Source organism: Pelodiscus sinensis, chromosome 18 (assembly GCF_052426305.1).
Source record: "Pelodiscus sinensis isolate ZL-2025 chromosome 18, ASM5242630v1, whole genome shotgun sequence".
NCBI lineage: Eukaryota > Metazoa > Chordata > Testudines > Trionychidae > Pelodiscus > Pelodiscus sinensis.
In genome coordinates, this window is record NC_143069.1 from 30,083,082 (window position 1) to 30,108,280 (window position 25,199).

The window sequence follows — 25,199 nt, forward strand, 5'->3', positions numbered from 1 at the left end:
GGGCAGGCAGTGAGTGGCCAGGATGTAGGTGTTGGGGGTGTTCTTGGAGAGCATGGGGGGGGCTGTGGGCTTGGGGGTGGATGAAGGATGTTGGGGACAGTGGGGGGAATTATGGGGGCAGGAGGGGAAATGGGGGGGCTGAATTTGTGGGGGGAATGGGGGTTGGGAGCAGAATTTAAGGCAAGGGTGGGGGGAGGGGCTGTTGGGAAAAGTGTGGGGGGTGCTGGAGGAGTGTCTGGGGACCTGTGTGTGGGGTGGGGTTTGTGTGGGATGGGAGGGGCATTGGGCAGGAGGAGTATGGGGGGATCTATGTGCAGAGTGGGGTGGGAGAACTTTGGGGTCCCTGTGCCCGGAAGGACATTCGTGCTCTGTAGGGGGCGCAGAAGAGGCTTTTGGGGGGCAGCTGTAAGTAGGGTAGGAGAGGCCTGGGGGTTGGGGAGCTGCGGCAGAAGCAGAATTAGGCAGCTGGGTGTGGGGCAGGAGAGGCATGGGGGGCAGCAAAGCATTGTTGGGGTGCAGGAGGGGGCACTGGGAGCTGGGTGTGGGTCGGGGGGGCGTTGGAGGCCTGGATGTGGGGCAGGGCTGGAGGGGCGGTGGACTGGGGGGGGCGCTCGGGCTCGGTGTGGGGCAGGCGGGGAAGCGATGGGGGCGGGGGCGCTGTGCCGGGCCGCCCCGGGCTCTGCCCGGCCCCCACTCACCCCGGCGGGGGCTGAACTTCCCGGGTCAGCGGCGTGCGCAGCGCGGCTCGGCTCGGCTCGGCCCCGGGGCCCGATCCCGCCGCGCCGGCTGGGGCTGCCGGGCCCGGTGCGGGGCAGGACGCCTGGGTCCCTCCCCAGCGCCCGCTCCGTGCCTCAGTTTCCCCCGCGTCGCCAGGGGGCTCAGCTCCCCCCTCCCCCCCCACGCCGCAAAGCGCTAGGTAAGGGCTCCGCGCCTCGCTCGCTGCCCGCCCCTGCCCCCCCGCTTTTTAGGGGTATTACGGGAGCGCCCGGAGTGCTAGGCGCTGTGCAAACCCGGACACACAGTCAGGGGGCGGGGCGGGAGGTTGGAGTGAGGGGGCAGGACTGGGAGGTGTGGGGCTGGGTTTGCAGGCGGGCAGGGCTGAGACTGCTGGGGGGATGTGGGGCTGGGGTTAAGAGGGGCAGGGGTGAGCTGGAGGGTGGGGCTGAGATGGGGTACGTGGGGCTGGAGAGAGGGGGCTGGGGTGTATGTATGGGGTCAGAGTGGGGGTAGGGGTGGGGGGCTGGAGTGAGGGAGCACGGTTGAGCTGGGGAATGTGGGGCAGGGGTGAACTGGAGGGTCGGGTGAGATGGGTATGGGGCTGGGCTAAGGCAGTTGGGGGGGTGTATGGGGCTGGAGTGAGGGTGCAGGAGTGGGGGGCTGGAGGGAGGGGCATGGCTGAGTTGGAGGATGTGGGGCTGGAGTTAGGAGGGGCAGGAGTGAGCTGGAGGGTGAGGCAGAGATGTGGGGTATGTGGGGCTGGAGGGAGGGGACAGGCAGCTGGGGGACTGTGAGGCTGGCCTGAGGGGAGGGTGGGTATGAAGCAGCTGGAGCCCTGGAGCAGGATTCTAGTTTGCCTCAGGCTCAAACCCTTCTCCTCCCAGGTCCCTGGGACGCTGGAGGCGGGTCCGATGTATTTTGCCGAGATCCAGTGGGCTCTGCTGGACCCTGCACCGAGGCCCGTTTACAGAGACATGGTTCCGGAGAACTACGGGACGCTCCTTTCTCGGGGTAAGGGTCCCCTGGGCCTTTGGGGCCGGGCAGGCTCCGATCTGCCCAGATTGGCTCTAACGCTGAGCTGTCCCCTTAGATTTAGGGTGTCAGCTCCCCCCCAAATCCAAGCGAGAGGGAAGAAGACAGTCGCCTCCATGCCTGTGACGGGAAGGCAGGATCAGAAATGCCCTGGCTTGAGCTGAGCTAAAAATTGACTTTTTTTTGGTTACGTGGCAGAGCTGGAAAACTGGGAACAAATCTTTTTTTAGCCCCTCCTGTGCTAGTTTGGAATATGGATTAAAAAACAGCCGGTCAAACGAAAAGCGGCATGTGTTAGAAACGGAAACCTTTTCAGGCATTTTTAACGATGTTTTAAAAAACCCAGAATGGAGCGAAAATGACGTGGATTTGTTCCCTGTCTGCCAAACTCACTCACAATTCATCCCGTGTGCGGGTGAGCCAGGCCTGTGGCTTTTGCAGGGAGAAAGGAGGTTTCTCCAAAGAATGTTTCTGCGACGTTGCTCATCCTAGCGTCTGGCTCTTTGTACAGCCCTTTCCCACAAGAGAGCTCCCACGCAGGCTACGGAGAGACACCAAGGTCACCCCTCAGGCTGGTGGCAGAGCTGGGACTAAAATCCGGGTCTCCAGAGTGTCAGCCCAGTGCTCTAACCACTAGCCTGCACTGCTTCCCGCCCGTTTCTTCTCCCCCATCCAGCCGTACACATTGGTCTGCTGTCCGATCTCCCCGGCTTTGGGAGAACTGCATTAAAGCTGAATCAATTGCTATCTTGGCACTTAGAGTAGGGATGGCCAACCAGGAATGGTGGGTGGGTCAGGAATGGGGCTGTAGCTCGGGGTGGGGTGATGGACAAGGGTAATGGGGCCAGACCGGAAGGTGGGTTTGTGGCCTGGAAGGGGGCTCAGGAAAAATCCAGCCAGGAGTTGGGACCAGGAGTCAAGGATGCGGGTAGGTGGCATATCTTCCCCCATCTCCCAGTTCCTCTCTGCCTCCTAAGGGGTGTGGCCAAAATATGATATTTGCATGATTTAAATGAGTGAGGGGCAACCTAGGCTAGTGGGCAGCGTGCATGCATGGCCCTCCTTCACCTCAATGGGTCACAGCAGCCTACTGGGGGATCCACCTGCAGTCCTGTGGCCCCTCCTGGTCTGCCCCTCTCCCCCACGTGCCTCCTGCACAGCTGGGGCACCGGAGCCCCGCTCTTCCCTGCGTCTCTCCCTTCCTCCCTGCACTTTCAGAGCCCGCGAATCGCCTGATTCCTTCTCCTCTCTCCCAGAGCTTGGAACGCCGCAAACAGCTGATTGGCGGCGTTCCAGCTCTGGGCGGGAGGGGCAGGGGTGGGGACGGAGTGCGAATCAGGCAATTCGTGGCCTCTGAAAGTTCTGGGAGGAAGGGGGGAAAGGCAGAAAGTGTGAGGCTCCGGTGCCCCAGTGAGGAGGAGGCGTGTGGGGAAGGGGAGGCAGACGGGGAAGTCACAGATGGAGCTCCAGTGGGCCACGTGTGGTCCATGGGCCACAGGTTGCCCAGCACTGACTTAGAGACTTTGCAGCCTGGCCAGTTCCTATGCCAAGAATCACAGAAGTGTAGGGCTTCAGGTACCTGTGAGAGATGATCAATATATGGAGAGACACTCTCCCTGCAGGATGTTTACACCCTAAGTAGCCAAGACTCGCAGGGCTGGAGAAAGAAAATGGTAGGCAGTGTGGCCTAATGGATAGAGCACTGGTGCTCTGTGACCTATTGCCAGCTCTCCGGCTGCGTGATCCCAGTCAAATCCTGTCAGTTCTGCCTCATTCTATCAGCCTTCTTGAAAAATTAACTTAAATACTCCCCCAAAATAAGCAGAATGTTTAACGTTTCGGAAGGGAAACATTTCAGTTTCTTAGGATGAAATAACTGTTGGTTTCCAAATTTTGTTTATTGCCGGGGGCGTGTCTAGACATGGATATGATGAAAATAGTTTCAAAGGGTCAAACTAAAGACACATTTTGATTTTCTCGACATGAAATGCTCCATTGCACCCAAATCGTTCCTTTTCACTTTTTTGAGTTACTTGAAAAGTGTGAAAAATGGTATTTTTGTTGGACCTGAAATTGATTTTTTTGTGGGGGGGGGGAGGACTTTTCAGAATTGCCAGCGAACTGAAAAAGCCATTTTTTGCTCAGCTCGACTCATGAGTTCTCCCAGTTGTACCTCACCCAGGGGAGGACTACAGTTTTATTGTTATGGTAAAGCTGGGAGTCCCAGGCATGGCTTAGGACCCACTGGGCTTGAGGCCGTACATCAAGCTTCAGGCAACCCAAATGTAGTTTAGGACACCACTGTGCTAGGCGCTGTACATTGTGTATTAGGTGTATTACGGTAGCTCGGGGCACTGAGCCACGGTTCAGAACCCTACTGCACTGTGCATTGTACATTAGGGTTATGTCTAGGCTACATCCCTCTTTCAAAAGAGGGATGTAAATTAGGCAGATCGAAAATGCAAATTAAGCAGATCGAAAATGCAAATTAAGCAGGGATTTAAATATCCTGCACTTCATTTGCATAATTGTGTCACAGCGTTCTTTCGAAAAAGGTATTTTGAAAGTGAAACCTCAGACTACACACGGTTCTTACAAAAAAAACCAAAAAACAAACCCTTATCTCCAGTAACGTCGTGTGAGATGGTGCCGGTGGGGCGGGGCCTCCCTACTGCATAGCTGGGTTCGTCATCCCGCCATCTGCGAGGATAAAGAGATAATCTGGCAACTACTCCTTGGGCTATTGGGAGTACGGGATCTTTCGAAAAAGGGGTTTCGAAAGAACGCTGTGACGTGATTATGCAAATGAAGTGCGGGATATTTAAATCCCCACTTCATTTGCACTTTCGATCTGCCTAGTTTACATCCCTCTTTTGAAAGAGAGATGTAGTCTAGACATGCCCTATGTGTAGTAGGTGTATTTCGGTCGTGCTAGGAGCCCAAGTCGTGGCTGAGGATACTATTGCGCTAGGCGCTGTACAAACCCAGAACAGAGAGGCGGTCCCTGCCCTAAGGGGCACACAATCAGGAGTGGCGGATGTGTTACTTGTGGCTGTCCACCCATCCCATTGGGCAGCAGCTCCCTCCCGTCTTGTCACTGCCTGTCCACGTGCGAGATGGAAGAACAACCGAAGAGGTTCATTAAGGCAGCTGGGTGTATTTTTTTCAGCATTCTCGGTTCTTTTCCATGCCCCTCTGCCATTCTTTCCTCCGCAGCTCAGGCGGCCGATGAGGGGAGGGAGAGGGAAGCTAACACGGCCCTTCCGAGCTCCACACCTAAAACAAACTCTGCCCAGACCTCTCAGCGCCGTTCAAACCGCACGGAGCAAGGGGCTCCGGCTCTCGCCAGACTCAGGCAGCACAGGGGCATCGCTGATGCCCTCAGGGTTCGTGTTCCCGGTTTTCTTCACAACCGTAGCTGCTTGAGATGTATTAGTGTGGGGTTTTTTTTTAAGAGTCCGGGGACCATGGAGGTGTCGGGGCGAGGCGCGGCTGAGACAACAGCCCTAGGATCCTTGCCGGATTCTCTCTTTATCCTTGCAGATGGCGGGATGACGAACCCAACCGGGCAGCAGGGAGGCCCCCCGCCGGCACCATCCCACGGGACATTACCGGGGCTAAGAGCCGACGGGAACGTCTACCCCACCCCAGGCCACACGGCCGCCTGCCAGAGCCAGGTCCGGCCAGCGGGGAAGCCCTGGAGCAAAACGGCAGCCGAGAGCGGGGGCTTGAAGAAACCCAAAGAAGGCGCCGCCGCCCTGCAGCGTATCCTGGCTCCTCATCTCCCCCAGCCAGCGGGGAGCCAGCCCGTGTGCACCCAGTGTGGGGGGAGTTTTGGCCAAAGCGGGCGCCCTGCCCAGCTGCCACCCCAGCCGCGGGTGCCGGCGGCGGAGAGGTTCCATCAGTGCCCCGACTGCGGGAAGGGCTTCTCCGTGAGCTCCCACTTGACCATCCACCGGCGGGTCCACACGGGGGAGAAGCCCTACCGGTGCGGCGAGTGCGGCAAGAGCTTCAGCCAGAGCTCCACCCTGGTGCTGCACCGGCGCACCCACACCGGCGAGAAGCCCTACCAGTGCCCCGAGTGCGGGCGCAGCTTCGCCGTCAGCTCCCACCTGGCCAAGCACCAGCGCACCCACACCGGGGAGAAGCCCTACCAGTGCCACCAGTGCGGGAAGCGGTTTAGCCAGAGCTCCACCCTCAACCTCCACCAGCGGACCCACACCGGGGAGCGGCCGTACCGCTGCGCCGAGTGCGGCCGGGGCTTCTCCGTCAGCTCCCACCTCACCATCCACCGGCGGATCCACACGGGGGAAAAGCCCTACCGCTGCGGCGAGTGTGGGAAGAGCTTCCGGCAGCGCTCCGGCCTCATCACTCACCAGAGGAGCCATGCGGTGCAGAGACCCTACAAATAAAGTGGGTGCTGGTCCCTTTAAGAGGAGGCGGGGCCAGCAGCAGCTGGGCCAGCTTGGTTGTCAGTCACATGCTCTGGGCGTGGCTACAGTGAAGCCTACCCACTCTCTCTTAAAGGGGCTGCAGACCCTATCACCGGCCCAGTGTTGCCAAACATTGTGCGGGGGGAGGGGGGGTTGTTTTTAGAACAGGCCGGCCTACAGGATAAGGCACTGAGCTGGCTTTCAGGAGACCTGGGTTCTCTTCCTAGCCCTGCCCTGCTGCAAGTCATGTCCCCTTTCAGTGCCTCAGTTTCCCCCATCTGCAAAGGTATTGATCCTAAAGTGCTTTGAGACTTGCTGATGAAAAGCACTTGGTATCATTATTAATTGTTTTTTGTCTGGAAAATTGGGTTTCTGATCCAATAAAATGTGTCTGGTTCCTGCAGAAAATGTAAAGTTTTCTTGCAGAAAAAAATCACCGTCAAAACCTGAGTTTTTTCTGATTTGAAATGCTGCCCCACTGCTTCATGAAAACTGTAGTGCAATTTTTCTCCTCATTCTCCATTCTAGGCGGAGCTCCTTAGTTGGACTGCGTTTCCCATGATGCCCTCCCCTGTTCCTGAACCGCTGCAGTGAATTATGGGAGCTGTGCTTTGGTTACCTCCTGCTGTAGGACAGGCTAACCATCAAGACTACATCTCCCATCATGCAATGTGGCCATGTGACTGCTGCAGTGCATGATGGCAGGTCATCTATGGGGGAACCACAATGCATCATGGGAGATGTAGGCCAACCCAGGGGTCTGACCTGTAGAGGAGAATGGGACCATGAGGCACTGCAGTGGTTCAGAGGGGAGACTGTTGTGAATTATCGCAGATGTAATCTCACCAAGGATGCTGGGATATAAAGGAGCATTGGAGCACGAGATCCCTGAACTGCAGCTCCTGTGAGGCACCATTGCGGCATTTCACAATTAAAATATTTTTGACTGGGCCAAAATTATGTCAAGTTTTGGGGGGAAATGTTTCAGTTTTCAGGAAAGACCATTTGTGTATATTTTTAAATCAAAAGCTTGAAATTTCCCGTGGAAAATTTCAGCAAAAACTGTTTTTTCCTGCATTTTTGTCTAAATTTTCTGTGGCAAAAAAAAAAATCCCATTTCTCCCCACCAGTTCTGAATAGAACTGTTCTGCCCAAAGCTGACCAAAACCACCACCTCTCTTTACGACCAGATGTCTTTCAAGTTGCAAAAAGCTGAAATTATAATATAGGATTGTAACTTGCCAGTTACCTAGGAGATCAGTGGCCTGGTGAGGCAGGAAATGCAAGTTACGGCTTTCTGGGTAACCTTAACTCTGCTCCTTTATATGTAAGACTTTCAAGAGTCTTTAATTTCACTGCCACTATTTTCTCTGACCCACATCTCCTATTTCCTCTGTCCTCTTTCAACCTAGCATCTTCGATGGTATTTTCTAGTTCTTTTCTTAAAAAACCAAAACACAGAAAAATATTAGACGGAATTATCCTTTCATGTGGAACTATTTTCACAACTGTATTTTAATGACCGTCTGCCTTGTGGATGATTTTCTCCCATCGATGATTGTGTCATATCTCTGCAACAGTGAAAGTGGCTGCCTGTCTGACAAAGGGTCAGTAGGCCGGGAGTTGACTGCATCTTTTTTCACTTCTTTTCATGTACTTTGGCAGATGGCGTGACAGAAGAAAAAAATTTTGTGTTGGAAAGTCTTATAGGTGTCATGGTTGGAGCGGGGCAAAATATTTCAACTGGATCGTCATTAGTGGTGAAAAATGGCGATTCCGCGGCACCAAAACATTCGGTGACTTTCTGCTGGTTTCCAAAAATGTCCAGAAATATCTTTTGCTTTGACATTTACAAAGTGAAACATTTTCATGTGTATTTTTTTTAATTCAATGTGACTTTTTGTCTCATAATTTCCTTCCACTGTAGTTTTATAAAATGCTCAGAGGTGAAACAAAAACATTTCATTCGAGGTCAAATGAAATATTCCGTTAGATCCAAAATGACTTTTGCCATTCAAATTTCAAAAACAGTCCTTTTAAGGTCACCTTGAAAGTCATTATGTTTGCTTGGGCTTTTTTTTGAGATCACCAGTAAACCAAAAAAAAAAAAAAGTTCTGCACCCAGGTCTAATTAGAATGTTTTTTAGGTCCTTTAATTTTGCAAATATAAGCCCTTTTATGTGCTCCAGGAGTTATGTTGCGTGGTTCTGGTCTGCTTCTGCAATAGTAACTCTCTTATAAAGATGCTTCTAGACTGGGGTTGCCAGGTGTCCGGTTTTCACCATCTTCTGTCTGGTTAAAAACGAGAAAATAGCGGACATGTAAAATGTCAGGTATTTTCTGTTTGTCTCAGACGGAAGGCCGTGAGGCACACTTTTCTACCTCTGGCAGTGGCCGGGAGGGTGGGAGCATGGGAATTTAAAGGCACAGCGACCTTTTTTTTTTTTTTTTGCTTATCAAGATTGGTCTCCTTTTGTTTTTGAAACAAAAAACAGGACTATGTAGCACTTTAAAGACTAACAAGATGGTTTATTAGGTGATGAGCTTTTGTGGGCCAGACCCACTTCCTCAGATCAAATAGTGGCAGAAAATTGGCACAACCATATATACCAAAGGATCATAGAATCATAGAATAATAGGACTGGAAGGGACCTCGAGAGGTCATCGAGTCCAGCCCCCCGCCCTCAAGGCAGGATCAAGCTCCGTCTACACCATCCCTGACAGATGTCTATCTAACCTGTTCTTAAATATCTCCAGAGAGGGAGATTCCACCACCTCCCTTGGCAATTTATTCCAATATTTTGGAATAAAATTAAAATTATTATCAATTAAAAAAATGAACACATATGAAAAGGACAAATCACATTTCATGTGTGTTCATTTTTTTAAATTGTATCCTTTGGTATATATGGTTGTGACAATTTTCTTCCACTATTTGATCTGAGGAAGTGGGTCTGGCCCATGAAAGCTCATCACCTAATAAACCATCTTGTTAGTCTTTAAAGTGCTACATAGTCCTGTTTTTTGTTTCAGCTACACCAGACTAACACGGCTACATTTCTATCACTTTTGTTTTTGGGATTTTTTTTTTTTTTTGCCTCAACCAATTTTTTCCCTGCCATGTTCGGGATTTTTTGTGAAAGTATCTGGCAACCCTATTTCAGACCTTTATTATGCACAGAAGAAATAACCGAAGAAACATTAAAACCCTTTACATTGAAAAACAAAATGGCTCTTGGCCATTATTTCTGTTTCTGTAAAGCTCTTTGGAGCCATCCTTTGGTTTTGCATTTGTACAGTGCTTTGTCATGCCTGGGCCTTCTAGTGCTACTGTACAAAGGCTTGGCTTACATTTACCAACATCTCTGTCAGTTCAAAGTAAAAAAAAAATCACACTGTGACATAGCCATGCTAGGAAAAGCCCCAGTATAGACACAGTCATATTGGCAAGCAAGATCTTTAGCTTATTTCCCACAGGGAATCGGTGTTAAATCAACTTGGCAGAATTCTGGGATTAATCAGAATTCTTGTATCTATCTTTCTATCCATCATTTCATCAAGTAATATAATTTAAAAAGAGATAGAGAATAAGACAGAGAATATCTTATTGCCTCTGTATAAATCCATAGTATATCCACACCTTGAATACTGCGTACAGATGTGGTCACCTCATCTCAAAATATATATAAAAAAAAAAACCCTTGGCATTGCAAAAAGTTCAGAAAAGGGGCAACAGAAATGAGGGGTTTGAAACAAAGGCTGTATGAAGAGAGATTTAAAAGACTGGGACTTTTCAGTTTAGAAAAGAGGAGACTGGGGGATATGATAAGAAGTCTATACAATCATGACTGGTATGGAGTAAGTGAATAAGGAACATATATGTACTTCCCATAACGTAAGAATTAGGAGTCACCAAATGAAATGAGCAGGTTTAAAACAACCAAAAGGAAGTATTTCTTCATGCAATGCTCAGTCAACCTGTGGAACTCCTTGCCAGAGGATGTGGTGAAGGCCAAGACTTTAACAGGGATCAAAATGAGCTAGATAAATCCATGGAGGATAGGTTCATCATTGGCTGTTAGCCAGGATGGATAGCAATGGTGTCCCTAGTCTGGGTGACAGGTGGGATTGCTTGAAGATTCCCTGTTCTGTTCATTCCCTCTGGGAAGGCAGGATTTCTGGGCTAGATGGACCTTTGGTCTAACCCAGCACATGTGGAATAAAGTTTTATGTGCACCAAGGCTTGTGCACGTGCACCACCAGTAGAAACACAAAATCTTCTTGTGGGCGCTCTCTGGGCCAGCCCAAGCCATTTCGGCAGCCCGGGCGCACAGCGCATGCGTGGACCCGCCCCCCAGGGTGTGCGAGCCTGCCCACAGGGCGTACAGTGCATGCACAGGCCGGCCACGGCCACTGGCGCACAGCCCGGGGCCCGCCCCCAGGGCACACGGTGTATGTGCTGCCCAGCCTGGCCTGGCCAGCGCTGCTGGCATGCGCGCTGGGCCGTGCAGGGCCTGCCCCTGGGGCTGGCACTGCGGGTGCCGAGCTCACGGCGCCTGATGGCAGCTACAAGGGACGCCACGCGCCCCTTACAGCTACCATCAGGCGCCTCCCATCGGTTGGCTCCCTGGGTATCTGTCCGGCTCGCCTACCCCTCAGTCCGGCCCTGGGTGCTCTGCTAATCAGCTGAGCGGCATGTGAATCTCTTCAGAGCGGCCGCACAAGCATCCATCTGACAGGTAACACGGCCGTGTACCCCTAAAGGACACAAAGATCTTCCAAGGTTGGGGGGGAGTGGTGTCCATCAGCTCATCTAGGTATTTTCCTAGGTTTACATCAGGCTATACAAAAAGCTCTGGGGAAAGTCTGCGCAAATTAGAATTTCATACAATGGTTTTCTATTGCTCTATTGACCGACCATTGGAATGTCAGTGTTGTACGGCAAGGCCATCCCTTCCCCAAGCCCCTGCCCCGTTTCACTTCCTTTCCCCTTAGCGATGCAGCCCGGGCGAGTACGGAGGGTGCCGGGTGACAGCAGCCGGGGTCACCGCCCCATGCAGGTGGTGGGGCCCACCAGCCCACTCCGCCTCACACTCGCCTGGCCAGCTTCTCTGTGGTGACTGGTAGTGGGGTGCCCTGGGGAAGCCGAGCGCAGCAGGCCGGGAGGGTGACAGGGTGGGTTGGAGCAGGCTGCCAGGCCCCCACAACTCCCTGGGTCCCTCTAGAATGGTTGGGGCTCCACCTCCCCCCAAAAGCACGGGGACAGAGGCCCTACGGCGTGCCCCACGGATTTGTGTGAGGTGCAGGAGCGGCCCTAGACTACCTGCCAGCAACTGGCGCCCTAGGCAAGCCATGCAATCGGCACCCCCGCCTCCAAACCCCTCAATGATATTGCGCCACCATTTGGCGCCCCATTGCACCCCATTTAACTTGGCGCCCTAGGCAGCCGCCTCGTTCGCCTATATGGACGGGCCGCCCCTGGCGAGGGGCGAAAGCCGAGCTCGCTCGCACGGTGACGGCGCACGAGGGGCCGTGACACTTTCGCACGCCGGCGCCTGACTTTGTCACCCCGAGGAGCGCGAACGTGGGGGCGACGCGGGAGCCAACCAGACTCCCAAGAGGGGGCCCGGGGAAACCCGCACCGCCCGGGCCAGGGGGTCGTTCGGGGCTGCCCAGCGCCCTGCGCTTGGAGAGCCCCGGCGCTTGGAGATCGGCGCCTCCGCGCGCCGCCGCGGCAGGATGCTCATTAGCAGCCTGTTAATGACCCGCAGGACGCCCGGGGGGGAGGGGGGGACCAGGACGCCCGGGGGGGGGGGGGACCCGGCGGGCGGGGCCTGGCGCTGCCGGAGCGGGGCGGGTTCAAGGCGGCGAGCCGGGGCGCAGCGCGCTGCGTGGGGCGGGGATGCGACGTGAGCCGGGACTTCCCCGGGGCTGCCCCCGCCCCAGCGCGGCCCCATCCGGCGGCGCGGAGCGGCCGGGGCGCGCAGGTGAGGACGGGCCAGGGGGTCCCCACTGCCCCCCGCCACGCGCTGGGGATCCCCCGGGGCGCGTCTGTGCGGGGATCCCCCTGTCCGCTCCCCCCCCCGGGATGCCCAGGGGCGCGTCTGTGCGGGGACCCCCCTGTCCGCTCCCCCCCCCGGGCTGCCCAGGGGCGCGTCTGTGCGGGGATCCCCCTGCTCCCCTCCCCCCTTCTGCCACCCCCGGCCGGCTTCGGGGCGCAAAATGTGCGGGGATCCCTCTGCTCCACTCCCCCACTGGTGTGTCTGTGCGGGGATCCCCCTGTCCGCCCCCCCCCCCCCGGGCTGCCCAGGGGCGCGTCTGTGCGGGGATCCTTCCCCCCCCTCCCCCACCCCCGTCCCCAGCTGCCACTGGGTTTTTTCTGCCCCAGCCTGGATTTCTTTGCTGCTGCAGGTGGGTGGGGGGCACCTTGCCTAGTGGCTAGAGCAGGACCCCCTGGGGGCCAGTCGTGGCTCTGCGATGTGGCTGTGGGCACGTCTCTGCCCCCTCCGCTGGGACTCAGTTTCCCTCTCTGTAGAAGGGGCTAGCAGCTTCCCCCCCCCCCACGTACGCTGGGAGTGCTGCCGATAGGGAGCGTGGTGCTAATACTGGGAGTCCGGGTGACCCCACCGTGGCGCCGTGCCTGTTCCGGGCCCCGTAGGGTCAGTCTGGGGAAGGCCTCATTGCCTTGCAGGGTACAGAGCCTGGGGGTCTCTTCTGGCCCTGCAAGCCCCTTCTCTCCTGGCCGGGGGGGGGGGAGGGAAGTGATTTGGCCCCCCCACTGACCCAGCCAATCGCAGCGAGTCTGGAACGATCCGCCACTTTCCCAGACACCCTCCCCCTCCTCCCGCCTTAAGACCGGGACTTTAATTCAGGCTCAGGTTTCAGCCTCCAAGGACCCCCTGTACAAAGCGGGGGGGGGTCGAGATCAGGTTCTGTGATGCCTGTTTGACCTTTGACCCTGTCTCCTCCCCCCCCCCCCCCCCCGCGGACAGGTTTCCCAGCCCCCTCTGCCAGCGACGTGCTCATCCAGATGCAGCGAGGGGAAGGGCCTTGGGCCCCACACGCCCCCGACTCCGCAGCACGGGTGGTCCCGAGAGACCCCCATGCAGGTGAGGAACAGGGGAAACCTGCTCGGAACCCTGCTGACGGGGTGGCTCCGGAGCGGGGGGTGGGGGGAGGGATGGACACGCGAGGTTTCCATCCTGCGCGCCCGCTCGGGCTCTGGAGGGGTCGGTCGCATCCTGAATCGGCCCAAAGAAGCCGTGAGTTTTGCACGTGGCTCAACGGAACCCAAGCGCGGCATCGCGGGCGGGAGGCGGGTCCCCGAATTTCCTTCGTGGGACTGTCACGTGTCCAGGGCGGGGTTTACTGGCTGCCGGCCACAGGGAATACACAGAGCTCAAGAGAAGGGCTTCTCAAACCTCCCTTTGAAAATAATTCAGGCTGCTATGACACTCCTGCCCCTAGAAGTGACCCACCGGTGTTCCCTGTAAGCTGAGCACTTGGGCGGTCATCCTGGAGAGATTTAGGTGAGAGCGCCCGCAGCCAGCAGCGTGTGTTTCTATTGCTGGTGCCCGTCTCCACATGCCTCGGTGCATATAAAATTTATTCCACACATCTATGGAAAAAGTTAGAGGGAACGTTGATATCCCCTCCCCCACTGTCCCATGTCACCCTTACTTCCGCGCTGCTGCTGGCGGTGGCGCTGCCTTCAGAGCTGGGCACCTGGCCAGTAGCCGCTGCTCTCCAGCCACCCAGCTCTGATGGCAACAGAGAAGCAAGGGCGGCAATACCGCGAGCCCCCTACGATAGGCTTGGGACCCCCCTTTTGGGTCAGGATCCCTAGTTTGAGAAACGTTGCTCAAGACATTGTCCATCCCGGCCATGCCTTGGTCCTCACTTTGCACAGAGCGGGGACGTGACATGTGCCGGGCAAACCTGGAGAGAAGACCCAGCTGTGCAGAATCCCGTGCTGTAGCCAGTAGGCCACACTGCTATAAAGACTACCCAGTGCATGATATTTGCTGCTGCTGGGTTTGGCAGAGGGCGAGAAGCTCCTTTAAAGTGAAATGGACCAAGCCTGATATAGGTCCCAGACTGACAGCCAGGTCTGCTGGGAGGGAAAAGGTCCAGGTGGGAAGCCCTACTGCCTTGAAGCGCATAGCAAAGCGTTCGGGGCAGTGGATATCCAGAACAAACCAGGCCATTACACGGTTCTCCTTTTAGGGCAGGAATGGGCAGTAACACGGTGGCAGTTTGAGTTGAGTTTCAAGTCAGCTTCCTTGATTCCTCACGGGAGCAGAGTACCAGCCACTGAGGGGGGGGGGGGGGGTGCTCTCTGTGTTTGATTTAGCGAGTCTTAACTAGACCTGGTAAATCAAATTCCAGATGATCGATCGCAGCAGCATCAATCTTAGAATCATAGAACACTAGAACTGGAAGGGACCTCGAGAGATCAGGTCCAATCCTCTGCCCTCACGGTCATCTTCCCTGGAGTGCAAACATGGCTACAGACCTTAACGTGTTTACCGTGTGAGGGCAGGAGGAACTGTTAGTCTTGCAGTCATAAGAACATAAGAACGGCCGTACTGGGTCAGACCAAAGGTCCATCCAGCCCAGTAGCCTGTCTGTCAACAGCGGCCAGCACCAGGTGCCCCAGAGAGGGTGGACCGAAGACAATGATCAAGCGATTTGTCTCCTGCCATCCCTCTCCAGCCTCTGACAAACAGAGGCCAGGGACACCATTTCTATCCCCTGGCTAATAGCCTTTTATGGACCTAACCTCCATGAAATTATCTAGCTTCTCTTTAAATTCTGTTATAGTCCTAGCCTTCACAGCCTCCTCTGGCAAGGAGTTCCACAGGTTGACTACACGCTGTGTGAAGAAGAACTTTCGCTTATTAGTTTTAAACTTGCTACCCATTAATTTCAGTTGGTGTCCATTTCATTTAATTTACCATTAAAAGCTGTTTAAAGCTGAACTCACTTGAAACAAAATGTTTCGGCCGGTTGAGCAATCCAAAATACTTCCCTTTGGGTCAAGCTGACCGGGCACAAAAAATTATGTTTCCATTTTCTCAAGGGAAAATTGGGGAAAATTTTTTAGCAATGTTAACATTGGAAAACCCTGACTGTTATTTTTTTGGGGGGAGGAGAGGCTCATGGCCAGTGTGGACTCTAATTTTTTCCGTGCGCCGAGGCGTGTGCACCACCCGTAGAAACGAAACCCAGCTGTGGGCGCTGTGCGAATCGCGGCGTGAGCTCTGCCCAGCAAGTCCGCCCGAGCTGGACTCCCGGTCAGAGACATGCCTGCCCGTCTGGGACCCCCGCCCCTCTGCCAGTACTTGGTGTCACCAGGATGTGGTTGCAAACCAGAGCAGGGTTCATTAGTGTCTCCGGCTCTGCCTGCTCGCTCTGCCCAGTCCCAAAGCCCCTCCTGATAATCCCCCCCAGCAGCCCCTCCCCCGGCCTTTGTCTTCTTTGCCTTCCCTTACTCCTTGCGACCCCATGGAGGACCAGGATCGAGGGGGGAGGGGGCACCATCAGCATTTGATTTAGTAGGGCTTTACTAGATCCACTAAATCAAACCCTGAAAAGTCGATCTCCGGGTAAATACAGACAAGGCCCAGACCCTAACCTCTGGCTGAGTTATCTGGGTTATTAAAGACTTCAGCGCGAATCCACCATTAACTCTTGTTTAAACCCGCAAATGACCTGTGCCCCATGCTGCAGAAGAAGGTGACCCCCCGAGTCTGGCCCGGGGAAATATTCCTTCCTGACCCCAGTATGGCGATCGGGTGAGAGCCGCCAGCTGGACACCTGGCCGCAAGTTCCCTGCAGTGAGTCAGAACCCGACCTGCCTAGTGACCCGTCACTGTCCAGTGGAGACGGGTTCTCTGCCATTGTCGGCAGGGTCACCCCCCCAACCCCCCCATAAACTTATCACGCTCAGTCTTGAAGCCAGTTTGGGTTTTTTGCCCCCAGCGTCCCATTCGCTGCTCGGGCGGTTGGAACCCTTCCTCTGACGCTGCGCTGGGACAGCCGAACGGCCAGGGGGCGGCCGTTCCTCTGTGTGCCCACGTTGGCGCTTACGTCCCTCCTCCCCCCGTCCCTGGGATGTTTAGGAGAACGCGACTCGTCCAACCTGCCCGTCACCCGCGCTCTGCCTTTCCCGAGCAGGCGGGAACCACCGGGCGGGAAGTTGGCGATTTCTTTGGCCACCAGATGGCGCCGCGGCGCCGCCTTTTCCCCTTCTCTGGCCTGGCCTGACCTGGCCCCGATCCTGATGAGCTGGGATAAACGTTCTGCTCCCAAGGATGGGCGACCAGCTCGCTCCTCGGCCGTCTGTCGCTGGAGTGCAACCGGCCCCGGTCCCGTGGCCCTGCTCCTGCCTTGGGGCGCCCGCCCTGGGGGCCTGTGTGTTGGGGGGCCCCGCAGTCGCTGGCGGCGGCGGGAAACGGGATCACCTGGGCCCAGCCGCGTCGCTCGGGGAATGGGGTGGAACCGCCGGAAGTTACTGCAAGTTGGGTCCTCACCTGCTCATCCAGGGCTGCTTCCTACCTGCGTCGGGCAGCTGCAGCCCCCGGCCCCGGCTTTGCAAGCGAGTCCCTCTGGATCTGGGGGGCAAGGAGTAGGAGGGGAAAAGCAGGGAGTGAAAGGAAGGGGGGCGGAGTTTCAAGGGAAGGGGCGGGGCCTGGCGAGAAGGGGCGGGGCAGAGTCTTGCAGGGAAGAGGTGGGGCAGGGGAGGCTCCGGGGCTCCTGCTGGAGGGTCGAAGTTGTGAAAAGCGAATTGTCCTTTGAATATTTTGCCTCCTCCCGGCGAGTGACTCTCCCCTCTCCTCTCCCCGCAGGTGTCAGGAGCCCCCCTCAGTCGGGGGAGGAAGCGAGGCAGCCGCACAAGATGTCCTGGAGAGGCTCCGCGGGGACCGAGCCCCCCGGCCCGGAGCCAGAACCTGCCTGGGGGGCCGAGGCTGGGGGGCCTCCGGGGGACTCGCCGGGGCAGCGGCTGGCCCAGGACCTAGCCTGGGGGAGCCAGGCCGAGGCCTCGAAAGCGGCGCGTCTGGGCCCAGCCTGGCGGGACGCGGCGGAAGGCGGGTCCCCGGTGGAGCGGCGCGGCCAGGCCCGGGGGGACGAGGCGGGGGAGCCGCCGGGCCCGCCCTGCGCCGGCGTCTCGTCACCACGCCCGCCGCCAGGGAAGCCCTACAAGTGCACGGAGTGCGGCAAGGCCTTCAGCCAGAGCTCCCACCTCATGCGGCACCTGGGCACCCACACGGGGGAGAAGCCCTACAAGTGTGGGGCCTGCACCAAGAGCTTCACCCAGAACTCCAACCTGCTGCAGCACCAGCGCATGCACACCGGCGAGAAGCCCTACCGCTGCCCGCAGTGCGGCAAGCGCTTCTCCTGGAGCTCCAACCTCATCCAGCACCAGCGCCTGCACACCGGCCAGAAGCCCTTCCAGTGCGCCCAGTGCGGCAAGCGCTTCTGCGAGAGCTCCCGCCTGCTGGAGCACCAGCGCACCCACACCGGCGAGAAGCCCTACCGCTGCCCGCAGTGCGCCAAGAGCTTCAGCCGCAGCTCCCACCTCATCCGCCACCAGCGCACCCACACCGGCGAGCGCCCCTACCGCTGCGCCCAGTGCGGGAAGGCCTTCGGCCAGAGCTCCGCGCTCGTCGTGCACCACAGGACCCACGTGGCCGACCCGCGATGAGCCGCCTGGGCGCTGCGGGGTCCGGTGGGGGGCCCCGCGTGGAGGGCAAAGCCGTGCCGGGCACGTGGGTTCCGTGGCAGCGCCGCGTGGATCGCACCTAGTGGCGCGGTGGCCGTGGTTGCTGGTGATCTCAGGGTTTTTTACACCAGGGTGAGTCCACGTGGGCAAGGGACTTTCATGGGATTCCACATGGATTAGATCGTGGAGGAGCCCCGGGGCGGGGAGACCATGGACATGGGACTGCTCAGGGCTTGTGATGCCTCAGAGAGGCCACATGGGACGGCGACTGTGGCCACAGAGAGTGCTCGGTGCTTGCGATGCCTTGGAGAAGCCATGGGGGGGCAGGGGAGGGGGACGAGAGACTGTTCTCCTCGGGGAAGGATTCCCTTTGAATCCACGGCGTACGGCACGTCCCAGCCAAGAGAAACCTGGAGTGGGCGGTTGACGCACAGTGGACACGTCAGCTGTGGATCGGGGTGTGCTCGTGGGTACCCTTAGCCACCCCCAGAGCAGAAACCACGTGAGACAAGGAGGGGGAGGGGAGATTGGGGTTACCCCTGGTAGAGACTCCACGAGGGGAGACATCACTGGACTAGAGGAAAAATAAACCCAAGAAATTCGACTTCTTCACCCCTCCCTCGCCAGTCCTGTGTCCAGCCTAGGGACGTACGCGGCTTGCCACGTCGCTGTATCAGAGGCAGCAATGGAGACGGGGGGGAGCAGGAGCCAGTGCTGGGGGGAGCTGGCTTAAAAGGCATCCCCCCCGGAGTGGGCGGGGGGGCAGAGGTGCAGCGGTCCGGGACCCGGCGGGAGCCAGGACTACTCAGCGTCGGCTCGCGCGAGGTCTGGGAGCGACCCCTGCTGCGGCTCTGCAGTTTAAACGGAGCAGGAGCCGGGCCGCCGCCGTTTAAACTGCAGAGCCGCAGCGGGGCCCCTTCTCGACGAATCACGTAATCGACACGATTAGCCACTTACCCGCCTCTTCACGGCCTTCGTCCGGCCCACGAGCCAAGGAGAAGGGGAGGGGGGTTGGGGAGGGCTCGGAGAAGAGCCGTGTGAAGGAGGAAGGATGGGGCTTAGTCCCGGACGCCAGCGATGCTGTGACTTCAGCCAACGGCTGGGACATCTTTGGATTCAGCACCCCCCCAGGCCGGGGGATCGACAGGGTGATCTGGGGCTGGATCTGTCCCCGCTTCCTTTCTCCCCCAGCAGCTATGGCCTTCCCTCCTCCCCAGGGACTGGGGCCAGGGCTATCCCTCCCCCCTGCTCCAGCATCTCTGGCTGGCACTGTCCCTCTCCTGTTCGCCATATGGCTGCCACTAGTCCTGGAATTGGGACTGCTCTCCCTGATGGGCCTTGGGCTGTCAGGCTCCCCTTCCCCCCCCGACCCGTCCTTAAAAGTCGCAGACAGTTCAGAGGCTTCCTGAGTTTGGGTTTTTTTACCCATGCCCCGTCTGCGATTTTTGCTAAAAATAAGAGTGACCGAGATGGACCAAAGGGCGATAAGACCTGCCCTAGGGTGAGCGAGCCCAGAAGCTCTGTCGGGTTTGCGCCACACGGAGAAGGTTCAGGGGCAATTTGGTCCCTGTCTCCATGGGGAGCATGTCGCTGCTAACGGGCCCTTCAGACTGCAGAGAAAGGTCCAGCCCAAAGCACTAGCTGGAAACAACACTGTCCCCACGAAAACAGAATGACTGTTGGGTGCATGGAGGTATGTGGACGTGCACCACCAATGGACACACAGGCTGCTGGCTAATCGGCTGGGCGGCCTTTGAATCTCTCCTGGGCAAGCGCTCAGCTCACAGGAAACACTGGTGAGGGGAATGAGCCATGGGAACAACGTGCCAGGGGAGTTTGGGAATTCTCCATTGCTGGCCCTTTGAAAGTCAAGGCTGGGCAGGTTTCTTTTCCCCCCTGAAAGATCTGCTGTAGTTCAAACCTTGGGGCAGGTCTCTGACCTGTGTTAATAGCTGAACAGATAGAGCAGTGATCCTCAGAGCCAATGTTCCCTCTAATTTTTTTCCAGCTTGTGTGGAATAAATTTTGTTACACGCACTGAGCCCTGCAGATGTGCACCACCACTAGAAATGCTGCCAGCTGTGGGCGCTCTGCTAATCAACAGGGTGGCATTTGAATTTCTCCTGGGTGGCTGCCCAGCTGCTCCACTTACAGGGAACGCTGCTCAGACCTCAAGGTCCAAACCAGTGAGCAACATGACCCGAAGGCGCCACGGCGGGGTGACTTCAGTGTTTCATTTCCTAGCTCTATGATTACTCACACAGTAAAACAACTGACCGGGTAGTGTTATTTTACCGACTATTTGGTTAATCACATCGTAAGAGCACCCTGACCGGTTAGGGGCCGCAGCAGCCCCTCCACGTGCAGCAGCCTGTGCCTGATGCGGGCCTGCCGGCAGGTCATGCAAACATGCAGGGTGGTCCCCAGCGCTCATCCATCTGCTCATCCAACTGTTACTCTCCATTGGCTGTATCTGCCCCTTTCTGCCCTCTGTTAACCAGAGGGTGTAGACAGGCCTCTATGGCCCCATCAGCGTGAAGTGGTGGGAACTTCTATTCGGCTCTGGTGAGGCCACATCTGGAGTATTGCGTCCAGTTCTGGGCCCCCCACTACAGAAAGGATGTGGACGCATTGGAGAGGGCCTAGCGGAGGGCGACCAAAATGATTAGGGAGCTGGAGCATATGACTTATGAGGAGAGGCTGAGGGATCTGGGTTTGTTTAGTCTGCAGAAGAGAAGACTGAGGGGGGATTTGATAGCAGCCTTCAGCTCCCTGCTGGGGGGGTCCAAAGAGGCTGGAGAGAGGCTGTTCTCAGTAGTGTCACATGGCAGAACAAGGAGCAATGGGCTCAAGCTGCAGTGGGAGAGGTCCAGGTTGGATATTAGGAAAAACTCTTTCCCTAGGAGGGTGGTGAAGCACTGGGATAGGTTCCCTAGGGAGGGGGTGGAATCTCCATCCCTAAAGGTGTTTAAGTCTCGGCTTGACCAAGCCCTGGCCGCGTTGATTGAGTTGGGAATGGTCCTGCTTTGGGCAGGGGGCTGGACTTGATGACTCCTGAGGTCTCTTCCAGCCCGGAGATTCTGTGGTGGCAAAGTCTCCGTTTCGGAGGAGCAGGGAGCCAGTGGGGAAGCCCCTGGAAGCAGAGACAAACAGCTACAGGCGCCGGGACAGGTGTTGGGTTCTCCGACAGGGGATGCAGCAACGTCCGGGTAATGCAGCCATTTAGGTTGCAGCCCAAGCTGGCTCTTCTGACGCAACGGGGGGTGGTTTCCAAACTCCTCTTGGGCTTGGACGCCGACTCCACCTTGAGGGCCTTGCAGAAGAGCCCTGAGGATGCCAGCACAGCAGCTGAGACAGCGTGTGACCTCCCTGTGGGAACTGGGCCTCAGGGAAGGGGCCTTGCAGTGAGAGGTGAGTCCCTGCCTCAGTGTCTTCATTGTGCCCTGGAAGAAAAGAGGCAGCGGTGGGGGCATTCTGGGAGAAAGGTCCCTTCCCAGTGGATCAGGCGACGGAGATTCTGCATCGCGGCCCCCAGCGGCTTGCGGGAAGAGCCAAGTGAGCTGGAGAACGGCTCCCGGGCGGCGACGTTCAGAAGGGGAGCGAAGCACAAAGCCGCGGTGAAATCGGGTCTCTTCCGAACTCCCCAGAGCTGAGGTCAAGGCCCGGCACGTTTATCAAAGCCCCGACGAGAAAGGCCAGCCCCAGATCGCCAACCTGAAACTGAAGGAGGTCACCCGAGACTTGGAAGGGTGCTTCCTGGCCAAGACGCACCGCCCCTGGCTGGAGTGGTATGAGCTGTCTCAGATGCTGCGGGTCGGGAGGTGGATCAGGATATAGCAAGGGCGGGGAACCTTTCTTGGGTTGGGGACTGCACACAAGTGAGAAGAAAAAACAACCCCAAAACCCAGCCTAAACCCTCATTTATATGGCCCCCAACTGAGGAGAAGGACGCTCCCCACGTTCCCCTTGCGCACCAGAGCTTAGGGGGGCCCAGCCTAGTAGATTTCGTGTGCACCAGCCCTGCGGTGGGGCCAGGAGTGGTCTGAGGCCGGCTGCGGCAGCTGGCGCCCCAGGCGGAAGGAGTGATCGGCGCTCCCGCCTGCACAGCTGTCAATGGCCATGACGTCATCATCGGGCACCCGGGCCACCGGCGCCCTAGGCAACTGCCTAGTCTGCCTAGGCTCACGGGCCACCCCTGGGTGGGTCAGTAGAGGGCTGGAACGTCAGTGCAGGCTCCTCAATGCTGGGGGGAGGGGCATGAGCCTTGGGGGCTGGATCCAGGCAAGCCGGGAGCCACATCCGGCCCCTGAGCCTGAGGTTTCCCACCCCTGGGATAGAGCATCTGAGAAAAACCAGCCCTTACTGGTTGCAAGTCTCAGAGGGGTCGCCTCTGAGCTTGTATCTGCAAAAAGAATGAGGAGTCCTATGGCACCGTAAAGGCGCAACAGGTTTATTTGGGCATCAGCTTTCCTGAATAATAACCATTTCATCCGATTCCCGGAGAGCCACTCCAGGGCTACGTCTAGACTGGCATGATTTTCCACAAATGCTTTTAACGGAAAAGTCTTCCGTTAAAAGCATTTGCGGAAAAGAGCGTCTAGATTGGCACGGACACTTTTGCGCAAAAGCACTTTTTGCGGAAAAGCGTCTGTGCCAATCTAGACGCGCTTTTCTGCAAAAAAGCCCCGATCACCATTTTTGCAATTGGGGCTTTTTTGTGCAAAATAAATCTGAGCTGCCTACACTGGCCCTTTTGCACAAAAGCTTTGCGCAAAAGGACTTTTGCCCGAACAGGGGCAGCATAGCATTTCCACAAGAAGCACTGATTTCAGACAGTTGGAAGTCAGTGTTCTTGCAGAAATTCAAGTGGCCAGTGTAGACAGCTGGCAAGTTTTTCCACAAAAGTGGTCGCTTTTGCGGAAAAACTTGCCAGTCTAGACACAGCCCATGGCTACGTCTACACTGGCCCCTTTTCCGGAAGGGGCATGTAAATTTCACTAGTCGTCGTAGGGAAATCCGCGGGGGATTTAAATATCCCCCGCGGCATTTAAATAAAAATGTCCGCCGCTTTTTTCCGGCTTTTAAAAAAGCCGGAAAAGAGCGTCTACACTGGCCCCGATCCTCCGGAAAAAGTGCCCTTTTCCGGAGGGTCTTATTCCTACTTTGAAGATACAAGGGGACTTTGAAGTAGGAATAAGACCCTCCAGAAAAGGGCACTTTTTCTGGAGGATCGGGGCCAGTGTAGACACTCTTTTCCGGCTTTTTTAAAAGCCGGAAAAAAGCGGCGGACATTTTTATTTAAATGCCGCGGGGGATATTTAAATCCCCCGCGGATTTCCCTACGACGACTAGTGAAATTTACATGCCCCTTCCGGAAAAGGGGCCAGTGTAGACGTAGCCCATATGTTTGACAAAGTGGGTTTTACCCGTGAACACTTACGCCCAAATACATCTGTTCATCTTTCCGGTGCCCCAGGACTCCTCCTTGCGTAGACTGGCTAATAAGTCAACCACACGGGCTGTGTCTACATTGGCCACTTATTCCGGAAAATCAGCTGCTTTTCCGGAATAACTTGCCAGCTGTCTACACTGGCCCCTTGAATTTCCGGAAAAGCACTGACGATCTACTGTAAGAAATCAGCCGCTTTTCCGGAAATACTATGCTGCTCCCGTTCAGGCAAAAGTCCTTTTTCCGGAAAACTGTTCGGAAAAGGGCCAGTGTAGACAGCACAGGGGTGTTTTCCACAAAAAAGCCCCGATCGCGAAAATGACGATTTATTTTGCGCAAAAAAGCCCCAATTGCAAAAATGGCGATTGGGGTTTTTTGCGGAAAAGCGCGTCTACATTGGCACGGACACTTTTCCAGAAAAAGTGCTTTTCCGGAAAAGCATCCTGCCAATGTAGACACGCTTTTTCCGGAAATACTTATAACGGAAAACTGTTCCGTTTTAAGCATTTCCGGAAAATCATGCCAGTGTAGACGTAGCCACGGTGTTTTCATACCGTGCTGCCACGAGCCACAAGAGACATATTAAAGAACCACTTGTGAGCCTCGAGCCGCGGATCATTAGAGTAGTTGATCACAATTCCTGGCCTCGAGCTCCACAACCTTATGAAAGTGTCATCGCAAATTTGGCTCTGAGCTGCTACTGATGGCAGCAGTCAAAATTCCACCGGCGTGCTGAGGGGCAGCAGCATAATATTGTCACCCTGCTTGAGGCTTACTTTTTTAATTAATTGCATGGATTAGGGTAGTGCCTCTGGGCCAGCCAAGGATGCAACTTGCAACGCAGACACCGAATAGCAGAAGATCTGTCCCAAACTGTGGACAATCTCAACAGACAGGGCAAGCATAGGATGGCGAAAGGACATAAAGCATCAGCAAAATGAAGAATGGAATGGCGGGCGCATCGTGCTCCAAAAACACCCTGTAGAAACTGTCCATATTCAGAGCAAAGCACAGACACACGGTCCAGGCGAGAGGGGACTGAATGGATGCCCACCAAGGGGACGCCGACGCTACCAAGTCTTGTTGCCCAAACTTGCCTTTTGGTGACCACACAGTGGGAGCGTTCACTCTGCAGTGTGACTTGTGTCGGCGACAAAAAAACCTCCACCCCTGTGAGAGACTTTTTTCTTTTCCCTTCTGTTGTCGACAAAGAGCCAGGGTGTATTCTGCTGTTTGGGTGGTCAACAGAACTAGATTCCGCTAGTATCCCTGATGGCTCTGCTCAGTGTTTTGATCTCTGCTGCCCTGCAGGCATGAGCCTCTCCTGTTTCAAAACACCAAGAAGTATCTGACAACTGAGTGAGCGGCTCCCTTCCGGGAACAAAGAAAGAGCAAGCTATTAGATAGAATGCTTCTGTTCTGCCTTGCACTAGGAGCACAGCGGCAGGCTGACTACTGCTGTGGGGGGGAGGGAGGAAGAGAGATTGCTGGGCCACTTTGATGTTCCTTAGCACGGAGAACACACAGAGCTCCTCCTGATGGGGCTGCAAGCAGCTGAGGCGACAATGAGAGACTCGGGAGGAAATCCCAAGAAGTGCTGGAATCAGCTCTGTCGTCACATGACAGGGCACTGTAGGGTCCATACCCACAATGCATTGCTCACACTGTCGATGAGGGTGCCCCCAATGTAGACAGGATCTGTCGACGGAGGGGGCAAGTGCGAACACCCTCCGGCGATTTTTGTTTTGTCAAGTTTGCGGTGTCGATCCGGTTTTGATTCAGATCAAAAAGCCTTTCTGGCAAATACAGTTTAATGAAGGAGAGGTTATTGGATCCAATGCTG

General features: G+C 56.1%; 1 protein-coding gene and 1 pseudogene across 1 annotated transcript; both read left to right on the forward strand.

The window, feature by feature from the left end:
* The first annotated feature begins 297 nt into the window (after positions 1 to 297).
* LOC102461432 (uncharacterized) lies at positions 298 to 18,025 on the forward strand. Its single transcript, XM_089770435.1, has 6 exons — positions 298 to 405; positions 1,602 to 1,728; positions 5,293 to 6,158; positions 11,998 to 12,169; positions 13,175 to 13,291; positions 17,033 to 18,025. The coding sequence occupies exons 1-6, from the start codon at positions 298 to 300 to the stop codon at positions 17,887 to 17,889; spliced, it is 2,247 nt and encodes a 748-aa protein (XP_089626561.1). The 3' UTR covers positions 17,890 to 18,025.
* A 21-nt stretch (positions 18,026 to 18,046) lies between these two features.
* On the forward strand, positions 18,047 to 22,514 carry LOC142823791 (transcription termination factor 4, mitochondrial-like; annotated as a pseudogene).
* Positions 22,515 to 25,199: the final 2,685 nt, after the last annotated feature.